Source organism: Microtus oregoni, unplaced genomic scaffold (assembly GCF_018167655.1).
Source record: "Microtus oregoni isolate MIOR12 unplaced genomic scaffold, Mior012 000049F_ref0000343, whole genome shotgun sequence".
NCBI lineage: Eukaryota > Metazoa > Chordata > Mammalia > Rodentia > Cricetidae > Microtus > Microtus oregoni.
The window spans coordinates 7,119,164-7,134,296 of NW_024543223.1; the positions used below are offsets into that span (position 1 = coordinate 7,119,164).

Sequence of the window (15,133 nt, forward strand, 5' to 3'; positions counted from 1 at the left end):
GCAGAGACTTACCTGGCAGTGTTCGCTTGCTGGAGAATGGCTTGTTTTCAGTAAGGGGCACTCGGGCCAGTGTCGCCAGCTCTGAGATAAAGGTCTGCTCAGCTTCCTGACAGACAAATGGAAGACGATCAGGTTGAATCTCGGCCCCTCACCCGAGTTGAAGCCTTACATGGTGGGGGATGGCTGGTGACGACATCCCATGTCCCAGTGTGGAAAAGGACCTTCCAAGCAGAACCCCATGAGGATAGGATCAGGACAGACGGAGGGTGCCCCTCTAGACACCTGGGTCTCCTCTCCTAGTCCCATTGCCCTGTCCACAAACGAGGACACTGGGGACTCAGCCATTGCTCTGCTCCCCTCCAGTACACGGCTGCCAGAAGACCCAGAAGCCATGGTTTCCTAACATTAGTTTCCCTATCCGTAGTAAGTTTCGCTGCAGCTACCACCTCAGTGGCTCTGAGAGGGTGCTGAGAGCTCTCAGATCAGCTACCATTTGCAATGGATCCCTGGGAATAAAAGCTCATAGTTCACAGGATTCTTAAGACCGCTATCATTACTGCCACTCCTGTCCAGATGGACACGGAAAAGGCCAAATCACTGTCACATGCCTTCATTCTGAAATTCTGATTTTTCTTTTAAATTTTATTTATCTATTTGTTTGTAATAGTAGTAGCAGTAGCAGTAATAAGAAGTAGTAGTAGTAATAGTAGTAGTGGTGTGTGTGTGTGTGTGTGTGTTTGTGTGCCACAGTGTACACATCGTGGTCACAGGACAGCTTCCGGAAGTCAGTTCTCTCCCTCCACTGTGTGCTCTGGTGATGGAGCGCAGGTCCAGGTTTGAGCAGCAAGTCATTTTTACCTGCAGAACCATACTGTCATGCTCTGATCTTGTTTTAAGGCATCCTGTCATTCCCCTGTTTTTAAGACAGATACTTCGGGGTATAGTCACATCACATAATCTTCCAGGTTGGGAATTTTTTTTTTTTTTTTGTGGACTAAATGGTCTGAGAGCTAAGCCTCCCTAAATACTCTACCTGGAGTGTGAGCCTTAGTTACTGTCAGTACTGCCCAAGAGGCAGAGGTGGTGGCTCCCACACCCTGCAGCCGTCTTGGTGGCGGTCTACACACAGGGAATTACTCACTCCTTTACTACGTCCAAAGCCATGGGCAGATGGGCTGCTCAGCACGTATGCCCTGCATACACCAGGGCTATGTGGGACCTGATGTCCCCAAGGGGCTCATGCTCTCTTCACGAAGTCACACTGTGTTGGCCAATGGAACTCAGAGAGTCAAAGATGTCACAGAAAGAGAGGCACAGAGTTGGAGAGGTTTAGAAGGGGCCACAGGTTTTGTTCTGTTTTGTTTTAGTGTCCCATGCAGCTGGCTGTAAGCCCAGGTGCGGCCTCTCCCTTGTACCCTAGGCCACCACCTCTAGTGATACATCCCCCAAACTACCTGCAGCTGGGTCTCAAGCTGGGCTTCGAGCTGGTCGAGCTCGTGCGCTTTCTCCTTTTGACAGTTCAGGCGGCCTTGCTGGTGCTGTGTGAACTGGCCCAGGAATTTCTTCTGCCGTGACAGCATCCTGGTGGCATGAAGGGATTGTTAACACTGTTGGAACCCTGGGCCAAGAGGTCCCTACAAACCCCTTCCAAAAGACACGCTATACCACGGACTTGTGACCCTTCATTGCACGTGTGTCCTGGAGCCTGGAGAGGAGCCAGGAAAACGTGTGTGACTTCCCGCGGTCACATTTTCCAAACAGTTCAACTCTGACCCTGAGGCTGCACGGCCTTAAAGCATGGTGATATTTAAGATATCCTGCATGCACACAGCACTTAGATTCCTAGGAACATTTGGGGACATCAGCAGGACAGAAGCAAAGTCAGGACATTCCTAGGTGGGGACTTACAGCTGCACACTGGCATCTTCTCAAGGGCAGAAAATCTTACCTAAGGAGAGAGGTTCCCATGAAGGAAGGGCAGAGACATTCCAAGACCACCAAGGAAGCTCATTTTCTGGGGTCAGTGTCTGAGAAAACCTTATTATGGCAGCCAGTTCACTCTGAGAGTAGGAATGGAGGTTGGGCAGAGGCCAGGTCCCTCACACTGAGAGCATCCTTCTCTCTTGGGCACAGACCCCTTCCCTCTCTCCCTCTTCAGCAGATCGTGCTCTGGCCCTTTGAAAACAGTGACATCTATTCCTGACCTGTAGTCCGTGGCTATTATTCTCCTCCTTTCCATCTCTGGGGCAATTTCCAGAAAGGTTGACTAGTTCTGAAGGCGGAAGTCACCTTTAGCACCAATAGGCATGTCCTGGGGTACACAGGCGTAAGAATGCAGTCTCGCCCTCTGCTTGCTCTCTAGGCTGCTGGAATACCTTTCCTTGCTTCCTTGCATTTGGCCTGTAAATTTCTATTCATCCTGTAAGACCAAATCATCTCTCCACCCATGATCCATCTGTCTATCCATGGTCTATCCACCCATCCTTCCATTTATCCATTCCACCCACCCATGATCCATCAATCCATCTATGACCCAGTTATCCATCTATCCATGATCCACTTATCCATTCATCTCCATCTATCCATCACTCTGTCCATGATCCATCCATCCATATACACCCAGCTATATAGTTCATCTAACCAGCCACGATCCATCAATCCATACATGATTCTTTATCCATTTATTCATAATTCATCCACCCATCCAAGTTCCATCCACTCATGATCTCCCACCCATGATCTATCTACTTGTCCCCTTTTTTCTCATTAAAGTACTTCTGGCCAGACAGTCACTGTGACCTAACACTGCCACACATACACATCATGTACTTTTATTATTGCACTGGCTCACATCCACTTCTTATCCCCCGGCCCTCACCCAATACCGATCCCTTCCCCTCCCATAACAGCTCCCTTCCAATTTCATGCTTTCTTAAAAAGCTAGATTCTGCCTAAGAGAGAATGTGTGCTTGTCATTTTGAGTCTGGTTTATCTCACTTAATATGGTTATCACCTGTTCCATCCCATAAATGGCATGCCATGTTTTTGTAATGGGTCAACAATACTTTATCAAGTATATTTATCTCTATCTATTTATCACATTTGTTTCACCCATTTATCCACTGATGGGCCTCTGGGGTGAATGGATACCATGAGCACTGTGGAAAGCATTGTAGTAAGTGTGGGTGTGTGAGTCCCTCTGCTGCATGCTGTCTGAGCTTGTTAGTTTATTGTCAACTGGCCACTAACAAGTTGGTCCCTTGGGAAGAAGGAACCTCAATTGAGAAAATGCCCCTGAAGATTGGCCTGTAGGCAAGCTGGTGGGGGCATTTTCTTGATTAATGGTGAGTATGGGAGGGTCTAGCCAGTCCCACCTCTGGAGAAGTGGCCCTGAGTTGCAGAAGAAGGCAAGCTGAGAGAGCCAGGAAGAGCAAGCCTGTGAACAACATTCATCCATGCGTCTGCATCAGTTCCTGCCTTGAGTTCCTGTCCTGACTTCTTTTCATGATGGACACAGAAGCCAAACAAACCCTTTCCTCCACAAATAGCTTTTGGTCATGGTGTCCATCACAGTCTTGGAGACCCAGCTAGGATGCTGACTCTGGTGCCTTTGGGCACAAACCCTAAATAAGTTGATCTACCGCCTCTTTACTGACCCCCAAAGCTCCTTCTTTCTATCCTGGGGATACAGTCTTTTCTTTGTCACTCTGATTCTTCTCATCCATGGAATAATGAGGAGGAAACCTCTGGTTTGTCTGTTTACTCTTCAATGGCCTAGCTCTGTCTTCATGAAGGTCTCCTTAGAAATGTCTGTCACACAGCAATGCCTAGCTTTCCAGCATGTTCCCCCCCTGACTCTCAAGGAAGCTCAGTCTACTATGAACTCAAGGAGAGACCATGAGTATCCTCTCTGTCAGGCTGGCTCTTCTTTCTCATAAACCACGTGGTGTTAGACCAGGTAGCCACTGAGACCTGTCTTGTTCTGGGTCAAAGAAATCCTGTCTCTAAAAACAAACAAAAAATTAAGGTAGATGGTGTCTAAGGGACAACAGTTGAGGTTATGCCTGGGCTGCCACACACACCTGTACTCTTACTCTCTCTTTCTCAATCTCTCTCTCTCTCTCTCTCTCTCACACACACACACACACACACACACACACACACACACACACACACATATTAGTCTTCACACAAATTCTCATCTCGAGGCTGGTTCCTGGAGAGCCCAAGATATAAATGAAAGAATTCAGAGCTGGCTGTGAGGCAGCTCTGCCAGGGAACCCACCAACAGGCAAACCATTCAGGATCCCAAATCCACCATGTAGAGAAGAGTACACCCCATGCAGGGACCCCACAGACAACCGAGCCCCACCTCTGCTGCACCGCCTGGGTAGCTCCATGGGTATCTGTTATTTGGCTCCCCGATGGTGCTGTCTGGCTCCCCGATGGTGGGTCACTGAATTCTTCCTTCTTCCACACCTTGTAAGTGTTGATTCTCTCACCTGGACCCACAGAGACAAGGCAATCAAGGTGTGTCTTTGACAGGTAGACTCTGCCAGGCCTGGGGTGAAGCTGGGGGCCTGGGAAAGGGGTGAGCATGACACACCCACTCTCCTAGTGTGTCACAGGCACCAGTATGGGGAAGGCCAGTGCAAAGCACCCATGGCTCCCCTCTAGCTCTCTGTCAGGGGCAAGGAGAAGTGACAAGCAAGCTTCCACAGTAAGAGGCTGCCACAGAAACCTTCCAGAGGCAGAGGCAGCAGGGAGAAGAGTTTAGCAAGCTGAACTGGGGCTTTGTGGGTCTTGGGACGCCAAGTGTGAGCGTTCTTAGGAGCAGGCATCTGGCCTTGATCTCACACTCATTGCCTGCAGCTCTTTATTATGTGCGGAGTTACCTATTCAGAAAAATTGTGACATTATTATTATGTGTTGCCCTGGCTGAGAGTACTGTCTGTTGCATAATTACTTTAGTGCCATCTTTACCTAGTAATCCAAGCTTGACCACAGACAACAGACAACCCTCCCGGAGATGCCCCTCCGTCAAATAACCCAATACCAAAGGAGTATTTTGGGGGGGGAGGGTGATATGTGGTTCTGCACTTTGCTGGTAGTGAGGTCCCCAGCAGCTGCTGACCTGCTGGGCCTGAGCAGCCACCATGCACAGAGGGGCTTCACCAGCAGAGTCATGAACAGGCTTCATGGGCCCTGCTCCTTAGGGAAACAGTCCTTTCAAGAGAGGGGGCTTGCTGCACTCTGGCAGGGAAGCCAATGCCACATACCTGCAGCAAAGCCAGGGAGCAGGAGAATGGGCTGTCAGAGCTCAGAGGACAGGAGGAGGCTGAGCCCAGCCATAACCCCACAGATAGCAAGCGGAGGCCTAGTGAGGGGAGATGACAGGTCCTGGTACTGACTGCTTTGTGGATGTGCAGGTGTCCCTTGCTAAGCAAGCCCAAATCTCTTTGAAAAACTGTGATGGGGAACCCTGAGTCACTGGTGGATTCCTGAGCGCATTCCAGATCTCGGCTGAACCCTCCTGAATGAGGGGAGGGTGAAGCAGGTGGCAACTGAGCCCAGCTGAGAGCAGTGACAGACACAAACGGTACTCCAGGACCTTCTTCCTGTTTCTCCACCTGGGGCTCAATCCCAGGCCATCCCGGGGGAAATGCAGTAAAGTGTGTGAGCTGCGGAGTCAGTGCTGCTCTGAGGACCCTCGTGCAGGGAAGCAGGAAGAGCCCGAGGGAGCTCTGGGTGTTATTTAAGAGTTGTTGTGGAAAGGGTGGCTGTCATCCATTGCTTCACAGGTATGGCAGTGGGAAGGGATTAGCTATAGAAGGCCTGGGTAGAACATTCTCGGGGTCTCAGGAGCTCTGCTGGGCCCACTCTTACTCCCGGTTACTGCATCTCTTTGGCTACCAGGAAGCTCAAAGATGGAACGACTTCTGTTTCTCAGCAGGACTTACAAGCATTCATCCCAGATACTTCTCAGACACCATCTAGACTTGCTGCATGGTATATACATGCTTTTTTGCCCCCCTTGACCCTTTACAAAGGCTTCTGAGTCAACAAGAGAAACACACACGCATGCACGCACACATGCATGTGCTCAAACAAACTGGATTCCCCAGGTGGGCCACACCGACTCCCCTCTTGCAAAGTCACCACTGGGGAGACACCTACCCTGCAGGGTCTTCAGGCGCTGCAGCACTTGCTCCTCGTGGGCCTGCAGGAGCTTCCCGATGCGCTGGTAATATGCCTGCACGAGGTGACCGACACTGGTGCTGGTCACATACACACTCTCCACCACCGTCTCCACCAGCGTCCTCTGTGGTAAGCAGGAGAGACAGGGACACCTGGACAGTCACACCTGCCCTGCACTGAACTTTCTACCCTCTCTCCAACCGGGACTGGCCTGGACTCAGGCAGGGTGAGCATGGTTACTTTAAGCCAGTCATGATGATCTTACTTCCCTTTGGCATGGATGGTCAAGATAGTGGTTTTAATCTAGTTCTGGCCAATCAGATGTCACACTGGGAAGCCTGCTGGGGGTGGGTCATTTCCCTCCTGAGCATTAGCACAAAGCCTTACTGGGTAAGAGACTCCATCGGTTCCGTCATCCTGCCAGACTGTACATATCTGTGTTTGCTTGGCCACAGACACCATGGCCTTCAGCCTCGGTCAGACCTCTCACCTCATGGATCCAGTGGATAACCAAGGAGATATAGGGTGGGCACTGGAGATGAGCCAAGACCTGGCTCCAGCTTCATTTCTGTTGCTCACTACCTGCCATGCTTTCAGGGTGGCTTTTGTACAATGAGAAGCCTCACTTTCCCCATCTGTAAATTTGGAAGGAGGATCCAACCTGGGCTGTGTAGAATCTGAGGAAGCAGGGTGGAGACAACCCAGATGTGGTACAACCCAGATGTTGTACCACACTCATATGACCGCTGTCACTATTCTGACCACTGTCACTTAGCCCTGGCAAGCAACAGAAACAGTGAGCCACTGCCCACTCATCCAAGCTGAGCTGTGGATCATGAAGCCATCAGAGTCTGTCTGCAAAGCCTCAGGGAAAGCCATACCACTCAGCTGCGATCCGGTTTTGCTGTGCAGTACACAGTGGAAAAGGAAGCCAGCCAGGTGTGCCTCTGGCTGATACAGAACTAGAGTTGACAGGCCACAGCTCAGGGCTGCGTGATTCTTGGCTGGCAAGCTAGGCACATGCCATAGGCTGGAAGCTCAAAGAGAGGCAGGGAAATGCCATTCTTCCTGCCCCTTGGTGTCAAAGGACAGGGCCTGGCTCTCACCTTGAAGTCTTCCTTGTCCCTTGTTCGGCCCTTACTGGCCACATTTCTTGCATGCACCAACAATGCTTGCCCGATGGCCCTCTCTGAGTGCATCTGTAGCAGCTGCCCTGCCTCTTGAACCTCTGCAAAAAGCTGCTGCTGGAGCCGCAGACCTGTCTGCTGTGCCTCATCTTCCAGTCTGGTTGCCTCCTCCTGGACCCGTGCTTCCTACAAGGGAAGACAAGCTATTCTCCAGCCAGAATGGCTGGGCTGAAGGCTGGGGAAAGGAAAGAAAGGGTGGGCAGATTCTAGGCTTGAAACACTAGCCCCAAGGATAAGCCTAGGGGTCTGTTGATAGTCCCCTCCCTCATCCAAAGACATTTATTGAGCATCAGTCGTGGGCTTGGTGTGATCCATGGACCCTCACAAAATGAGGGCCTTGTTCATCCTTCTAGAACATGGTGAAGCCTGACTATTAGGACTGACAAAGTCTCAGAGGCTCAGAGAAGCTGAGTGACTTTCTAAAAGGCAAACAGCAGAGCCAGGCTGAAATTAGGTCCAACTTTGGGGACATCACAGAAGCTATGGTGGGGCACATGACCCCAGGGACAAAAGATAGGGGGATGGGAACTAGGGACTTGGGGCTGCTTTTGCTTAGGGTGGAAAGCTGGAGAAGCTGGGAACTAGTGCTAGAAAAGTAACCTGTTTGCTCCCTTTAAGGAAGAGCTAGTGACTAGGGTCCTGTGTGGCCAGCAGGAAAGATACTATCATAGCTTTTGTGGATTAAGAGATCCATGCAGGAAACCTAGGGCAGCTGGTAGGGATTCAAAGCCCAGCTTTGACACTCGCCTATGATTTCAATTTGTTCAAATCTTCACAGAGCAGGAAGGACCTCTTCCAGTGCCATCTGTGTGTCCACTGTCTCTGAGACTTCATTTAGACTCCTGGTGGAATTCTCTTCATTTCACCTTCACTAGAATCCCTTGACCTGTGTGTCCCTTCAGAGTCACTTCTGCCACCCCCCTTTTATGAGCTGGTCCATGTTCCCTCAAATGTGCTTGTTTAAATTCTAATCATAAGACTTCAGTGTTAAATAGTATGGACACAGGACACGGGTAATTAATTTCAAAGGGTTGTGAGCTTGGGGTTCCATTCATGGTACCTGAAGTTCTCCTAAGAGGAGGTGAGGATCTCAGTACACACAGTACACAAGAGTAGATGTGTCTGTAAACCAAGGAACAAAGTCTGGGGAGAAACCTGCCCTGCCTAGACCTCAGCCCTCAGGCACCCCCTCCTGGGAGCCAATAAGGCCCTGTTAGTCAAGTCCCAACCCGTGCCTCTTGTCACACTGCCCAGCAAACTCCTGGGGTATCAGGATCCAAATGTGACAAGCAGGATTGGAACTTGGGTCTAATGGAGCATTTCTGAGCAGGGATTTTTTGGGGGGCACACTGTGTTCTCACCAGGGCTCTGAGCAGCTGCCATTGATGCTCCTCCAGGCAGGGGGAGGCTCCCTGCTCCAGAGCCAGCTGCTCACGCAGCTCCTGCAGGAGCCTCTTCTTCCCAGAGAGCCTCATCTGAGCCAGGGCAGTGGTGGTGGTGCCTCGGAGGGCCAGTCTACGCAGAGCAGAGCAGAGCAACAGCTCGTGGCCCTGCAGGATGCCTCGTGTGGACCTGTGCGAGAGGGCAAGACTGGTCAGGGCTCTAGGAAGTCCTGGGCCATTAGGGTTCACACCCATAGGAGGAATGGGAGTCAACCATCCCACCACCCAGCTGGTGACATCCAGCCAGATCCTTCACAAGTTCAGAGGGACACGCAGTGGCTCTGGTGCCTGCTCAGTTCCATTCCATACACAAATTCTAAACACGTTTAAAGCCAGAACAAGCACTTGAGTTCCCACACCAGTAGGTCAAGACAACACAAGGCCAGGCGAAGGGGCCGGTGTTTTGTTTGTAATGTACAGTGCTTCAGAGAGGCTGAGAAACCGGACAGAACTTTGGAAGTGAGTGAGTGACAAAAGGCAGATATGGGATAGACTCAAGGTTTTCTGCAGTGGCCCTTATCCTGGAGATGTGAGTCACCTCCTCTTACAAAGTCCTGCCATGGAACCAGTCAGCCCCCAGGGATGGGGTTCATCTGCCATAACCTAAAATCCCTAGTTGGAGGGAGACAAGTGTTCTGGGGAGTTTGATACCATAAAATCTGGACCTCCTCTCTGCAGTCATTCAACAAGTATCCGGTGGTCAGTCGATAAAAATAACAGTCATCCAAGTGGGAAAAAATGACCCCCCTACAAAGTGGAATGATAACAGAAAAGCTGTATGGTAACATATGGACCAAAAGACTGGAAAAGTACAGAATTATGTGTGGAAGGTGCTGGAGAGTCTAGTAAGTACAAAACTGAATACTAAGAGACAGAAGACTGGTCTATATTAAATATAAATGGACCAAATATTAGTACAGCTCAGGACATAGGCTCCAAGCTATCTGAACATTTGTGAGCCGACAATGTTCAATAAGTCACCCTGGTCCATCCTGCTTATCTCTCTCCCTTCTGATGCTTCACTTACCCCATCCAATAAAACAGGCACACCTGCTGCCATCCTATCCACAGGAGCCGCATGCCTGTTGCCATAACACCGGCTACCATAGCCACCTACTTCCTGTACCAAACACTGCCAAAGCCACTACCTGCTACTGTTCCACCCACCACAATGGCCACACCTGCAGCCACACCAACCCATCGCTGTGTGGCTGTGACCACCTCTATCACAGCCACTCCTGCTTCTGTACTCACCTCTACTATGGCCACACACGGGATACCTACATAAACCAGGTCCTTAGGGAAAAATGTGGGCCACTAAAAAAAGAATATCTGTCATTTTTCTACTAGGAAGTGAGGAAAAATATTTTCACCAAACAGAAAAAAAAAAACATGCAGCATGAACAGCAAAAATGTGGAAAGGTAATATACTGATGAATGGAGAGTGACTGAAAATGCCCACAGAGGATCTCTGTGATGACAGACGTTTCCAACGTCTGGACCGTGTGTGGTAACAGAAGTAAAACTGCAAACATCTGGAATCGTACTCAAACCCAATGTGCATAAATGCACCTCACAAGAGCTATTCCAAAAAGTCTCTACCAAGCAGAAGGCTGTGAAACAGCTTTCCTTAGCACTGCTCGCTAGCGAAGAACACTGAAACGGTACATCTTTATTAGCAGGGGAAGCCGGGGCAGCCGATGTGCCCACACTGCAGGTTAGCACACACACACCGAGGTTAGCCTGCTGGAGTCTCCCACAGACAGAGCCCATCCTTCAGGGCTCATACTCACTCTTCAGAGAGGCCACTGAATCGGCTCAGGACCCTATGAATGGTGCTCTCCTGGTGCTCCCGCAGCTGCCTCTGCAGCACCGTGGACAGCGCACACTCCTCCAGCCACACCTGTGCTCAGAAGGACAGAGATGCATGCGGCAGCTGCAGTGGGTCCATTAGCCCATATTTAAAAAAAAAAAAAAAAAAAAACAAGCCCCTTTCTTTCCTGATCCTCTTAACATCTTCCCTTGTGCCCACAGGCCCACAGTCCTCCTAGGTTATTTCATATGATCAGAAGGAAGGCTTTCATCTCACCCAGCAAGACCATGTTGCAACAAGACTTCTGTCATTAAGTGCCTTTAATCCCAGCACTTGGGAGGCCGAGGCAGGTGGAGCTCTGTGAGTTCAAGGCCAGCCTGGTCTACGAGAGCTAGCTAGTTCCGGGACAGGGTCCAAAGCTACAGAGAAACCATGTCTCAATAAGAAAAGACAGAGAGAGAGAGAGAGAGAGAGAGAGAGAGAGAGAGAGAGAGAGAGAGAGGGAGGGTTCCTTCTCAGTCTCCTGAGTTTTAACAGGCTATTTCCACCAGCCTGGAGTCTTCAGAGCCTGGCCACTGGATGGAGCACAGGCCCTGCAGCTCAGACTTCCATTCCCTGGCCTGTAATTCTTTGCCTACACTGTCTAGCATCCTTCTTTGACTCCAACCCTTATGCCTCTTTTTCAGCCCTTCTGTTTCTGCAGCCACAGCTCTGTGCTGTCTCCTCTGTCCTCTGATTCACTGCCTTTCACTTCACAACTTCCTGGGTGAACTTGCAGGTGTGTTCACATCCTGGTCCTCCTTCTGGGACTGCTGGGGAAGCTTGGTAACCATGACTTTGTTTTCTTGGGGCACTGGACATCACCCCAGGGCCTTGAGCATGTTCAGCGTTTACTCTGGCACTGAGTGCATCCCCAGATATCTGTAGTGTCTCTAAGAGGCCCTTGGGGATGCCCAGCATCTGAAATCCCTCATCCTAAATCTCAAATCCACAGCCCAGCCCAGGTCCCAGGTGACACACCCGCCTGTCCTGTTCCAAGAGGTCACACAGGAGTTCCCACTGCCGTCTGCGAAATCGGTCCACTTGCCCCAGCTGTCTCACTGCCTGCTCCTGGACCTGTTGCCTCAGGGCCTCGCATTCTGCCACAGGGAGACTGCTCACTTCTGGGAGCGTCTTCAGGAACAGAGTGTCCACAAATTTTTGGAAGGTTTCCATGGTGCCACCGTACAGCTCCTAAAATGAGGATCACACTGGGGTTATGGTCAGGTTCCACATCCCTGCCATGCTGAGGTCTAAGGTTCCAAACTGAAACAGAACACATGATAATAAGCAAGACAGACAACAGGTACAAAGCACACATACATGGCTGTTATCACAAGCAAACCAAATGCATCCCAGAGTGGTTATAAGAACCGGGCCTTAAGTAGTGATGGTTGCTCTGCTCACGCTTACACAAGATAAGCAAAGGGCTGCGATGATAAACAGCATTGCTTAGTTTAAAAAGAGACAACTAGACGTTTTAGGATCCAAAAGTTCTAAGAACTCAATCTACCATTTTAATTACAGTCATCTAGGAGCAGGCGAAGAGCTACCCGGTGCATTAGAAGGCAAAGCAGAGGAAAGCCGGGACAAGGCAAGGAGGCTACAGGATGGTCACAGTGCAGGAGATGAAGGCACCAGAGAGACCAGGAGGTCCAACAGGGGTCACTGCTGTCCCCAAGCAAGGGACATGAGAGTTGGAGCAGAAGTGGCATTTTGAAAAATAACCAAATTTCTCAAAACTAAGAAAAGAAGTTTACAGATGGGGACACCGAGGCCACAGAACGGATGACACCAATTTGATCCTGGGCAGCGCAGGTCAGAACAGCTGCACTTCCTGCCTTTCTAACTCTTGAATCTGGAATGCTGACTCCTGCTCCACTCAGGGACACCTCCTTCAGACAGACAACTGTCTTTGGGTTCGCCTTCACCCAGCACCTCCATGGGTCACTCACGCTCCTCTCTTGCTGATAAGGGTTTGGTAATGGAGTCAATATGGATTGGAATGCCCCTAGTTCCATCTGCTGTCTCAAGGTCTCCCAGGCACTGAATTGTCATAGTACCACTGTAAAGGAAGACCGAGGTCCTATTACATAGATGGAGAAACAGGGCTAGAAGGAAGGACCAGGTAGTTGAGGCAGAGCCTGACGCAGAGCTGGGCATCTGAGCCACCTCTCTTAAGAGTGCTGCCTAGCCTTGAGGTGTGTTATATCATTCCTTACCAGCATCCTTTACCCCTCTTCCATCCCTCAGCCTGGGTTCTGCCCATCTCACCAGCATTCCCCAGGGCCCTGCACCTGGGGGTCTTCATGCACTTCTTCCTGTTTCCTCAAAGCCAGCTGTGAGGAGAAGCGGGCAGCTCTAACTTGCCCGTGCACAGATTCAAGGCCATATTAACCTCTCAGTTTCCAACGTGGATTTGAAGAACCCATAACAGAGATGTTGTCTGTGGCTCCTCCAAGCAGCAAATAAAATGCCACTTGATCCTGTCCTTAGTGTCCCAGCCCAGAGGACTGGTTCTTTAACACATGCAGAGCAGAAGGTTCCTCTGTTGTCTGGCTAGGAATCTTCATTGCTATCTTGTCAGACTCTGAGTCACCTGGGAGACACACCTCCAAGTGAGTCTGTGGGGACATTTGTAGATACACTTAACCAAAGAGGGGAATCATTCACCCTGATTGTGAGCAGTCCCATTCTGTGAAGAGAGATTTCAGGTTGAATAAAAGGCAGCAAGCTGAGTACCAGCATGCATGTTTCTCTGCATCTTGACGGCAGGTGCAATATGGCCAGATGCCTTGTGTTTCAGATGCTGTGCCTTTCCCACCATGATGGACTGGGAGCCACAACCAAGCCTTTCTTAACTCATTTTTCTCAGGTGTCTTGTTACAGCAACAAGAAGAGCAACACAATCACATACTTGACAGAGTGCAGCCATGGCTTCCGTGATCCTGATATCCTCTTCCTCCTCCTGGTCACTCCGGGTCAGCCACTGCCTCTCCAGGACCTCGTGAAAAGCCTGTAGTTAAAACAGGAACCGAGTACTGAAGAAAACAGCACTCTTTGTTTTTTTCTGGAAAATCTTTCCCTATCCCCACTGACTGACTGACATCTCAAATGGGAGGAATAGTCACTCCGATATATTGTGAGGAAACTGAGGCATGGAGCTGTCCCGTGGCTTCAGTTGCTCCACTCCCATGGCCAAGGACAGTTCTGAGAAAGGCTTGGGTCTCACACGCTCTGTACCATAAACCATCATTCAGGTATGCTTGCTATAGATTCCCCGCCTTCTCTCAGCAGCCCAGGTTGGGATGCTCTTCATCAGTGGCACATGAAAGGAGTCAGGAACACAGAGACTGAGCCACTTGGCTATGGGCATGTGCCTGGCACAGGGAGGCTTGAGTTGAAGTCTGGTCTGATGGACCAGGCTCAACTTGTAAGAGCAAGGAACTGGGGATAGAGTAGAGTCACCTTGAGGAACTCCCCCAGGTCTGAGGTCAGCTGGGAATCAGCCAGGAAACTTCTCTGTTCTTCTTCTTGGATTTGGGTGAGCTCTGCCATCACTTCTGCCTGGTGAGCCAGAGATGCCTGGACCAGGTCTTTGCCCCGCTGAATGAATTCTGGAGTTGGAAAGAACCACAGAACAGGAGGTGACTCTCCAGCAGAATCACGGTGAACTGCTCCTGTGACCTACCAGGCAGTCCCTTCTCTGCAGGTCATAGTCCTATTCTCCTGTGCAGGCCTCACTGATGATGACCCCAAGGATCTTGAGGCCGAGTCTACCTCCAGCTGGCCCTGTGAGCAGGAGCAGACACGGGGAACCTATATAGCTTTCCTTCACCCATGCTGACCTGATTCACCCTCACCAGCTAGTCCTGGGCTGGGCAAAGCTGGGGTTGCCTGTGCTTAGCATGGATCACCCCTGGGCATGTCTAGGTCCATTCTGGTTGACACCCTCTCCCTTCCTCTGCTCCACTGAAATCCAGGTGGTACTGCTTTGACACTGAAGTCTTGTCAGGATGAGCCGCTGAGAATAGACAATGGTCCTGCTCTCACACAGGCTCTGATCACTCTGCTCTGCAGGGAGGGAGGCTGAGCCTGGCAGTGGCAGCCCATCCCTAGGACTGGAAGGGAAGGTCGCCCTGACATAGTGTCACAGACCATACTATTCCAGGTCTCCAACTTAGCCTCACTCGCTCACCCCTGCCAAAGCACTCTGCCTCTTCCCAGAAGGCCTTGTGCTGTTGGGTCAGAAGTTCCTCCTTTTGCCTCCCAGACAGCTGTCCCTGGACAGTGAGCAGCTCCAGACCATGGGAGATAGCAGCCAGCCGGCATTTGGTCTCCTCCTGGATCTGGGTCCTCAGGAACTCTACCATTCTTGCCATGTGGGCCCGACCCAGTGATCTCTCCAGGGCGTCCTATAGGGAGACACGAGACAATGGCTGGACATGAGGGCT

At 50.6% G+C, this 15,133-nt stretch overlaps 1 protein-coding gene across 2 annotated transcripts in view; it reads right to left on the reverse strand.

The window, feature by feature from the left end:
* Evc (EvC ciliary complex subunit 1) overlaps positions 1-15,133 on the reverse strand; it is a 37,525-nt gene that overhangs the window by 2,403 nt on the left and 19,989 nt on the right. For both annotated transcript variants that reach the window (XM_041636447.1, XM_041636448.1), the window contains 11 exons: positions 14,878-15,094; positions 14,148-14,296; positions 13,597-13,695; positions 11,661-11,873; positions 10,621-10,730; positions 8,747-8,957; positions 7,305-7,511; positions 6,178-6,322; positions 4,373-4,502; positions 1,455-1,581; positions 13-106 (listed from right to left, as the gene is read on the reverse strand). In XM_041636447.1, the coding sequence (XP_041492381.1) occupies positions 13-106; positions 1,455-1,581; positions 4,373-4,502; positions 6,178-6,322; positions 7,305-7,511; positions 8,747-8,957; positions 10,621-10,730; positions 11,661-11,873; positions 13,597-13,695; positions 14,148-14,296; positions 14,878-15,094 (1,702 nt within the window). The remainder of the gene's footprint in view (positions 1-12; positions 107-1,454; positions 1,582-4,372; positions 4,503-6,177; positions 6,323-7,304; positions 7,512-8,746; positions 8,958-10,620; positions 10,731-11,660; positions 11,874-13,596; positions 13,696-14,147; positions 14,297-14,877; positions 15,095-15,133) is intronic.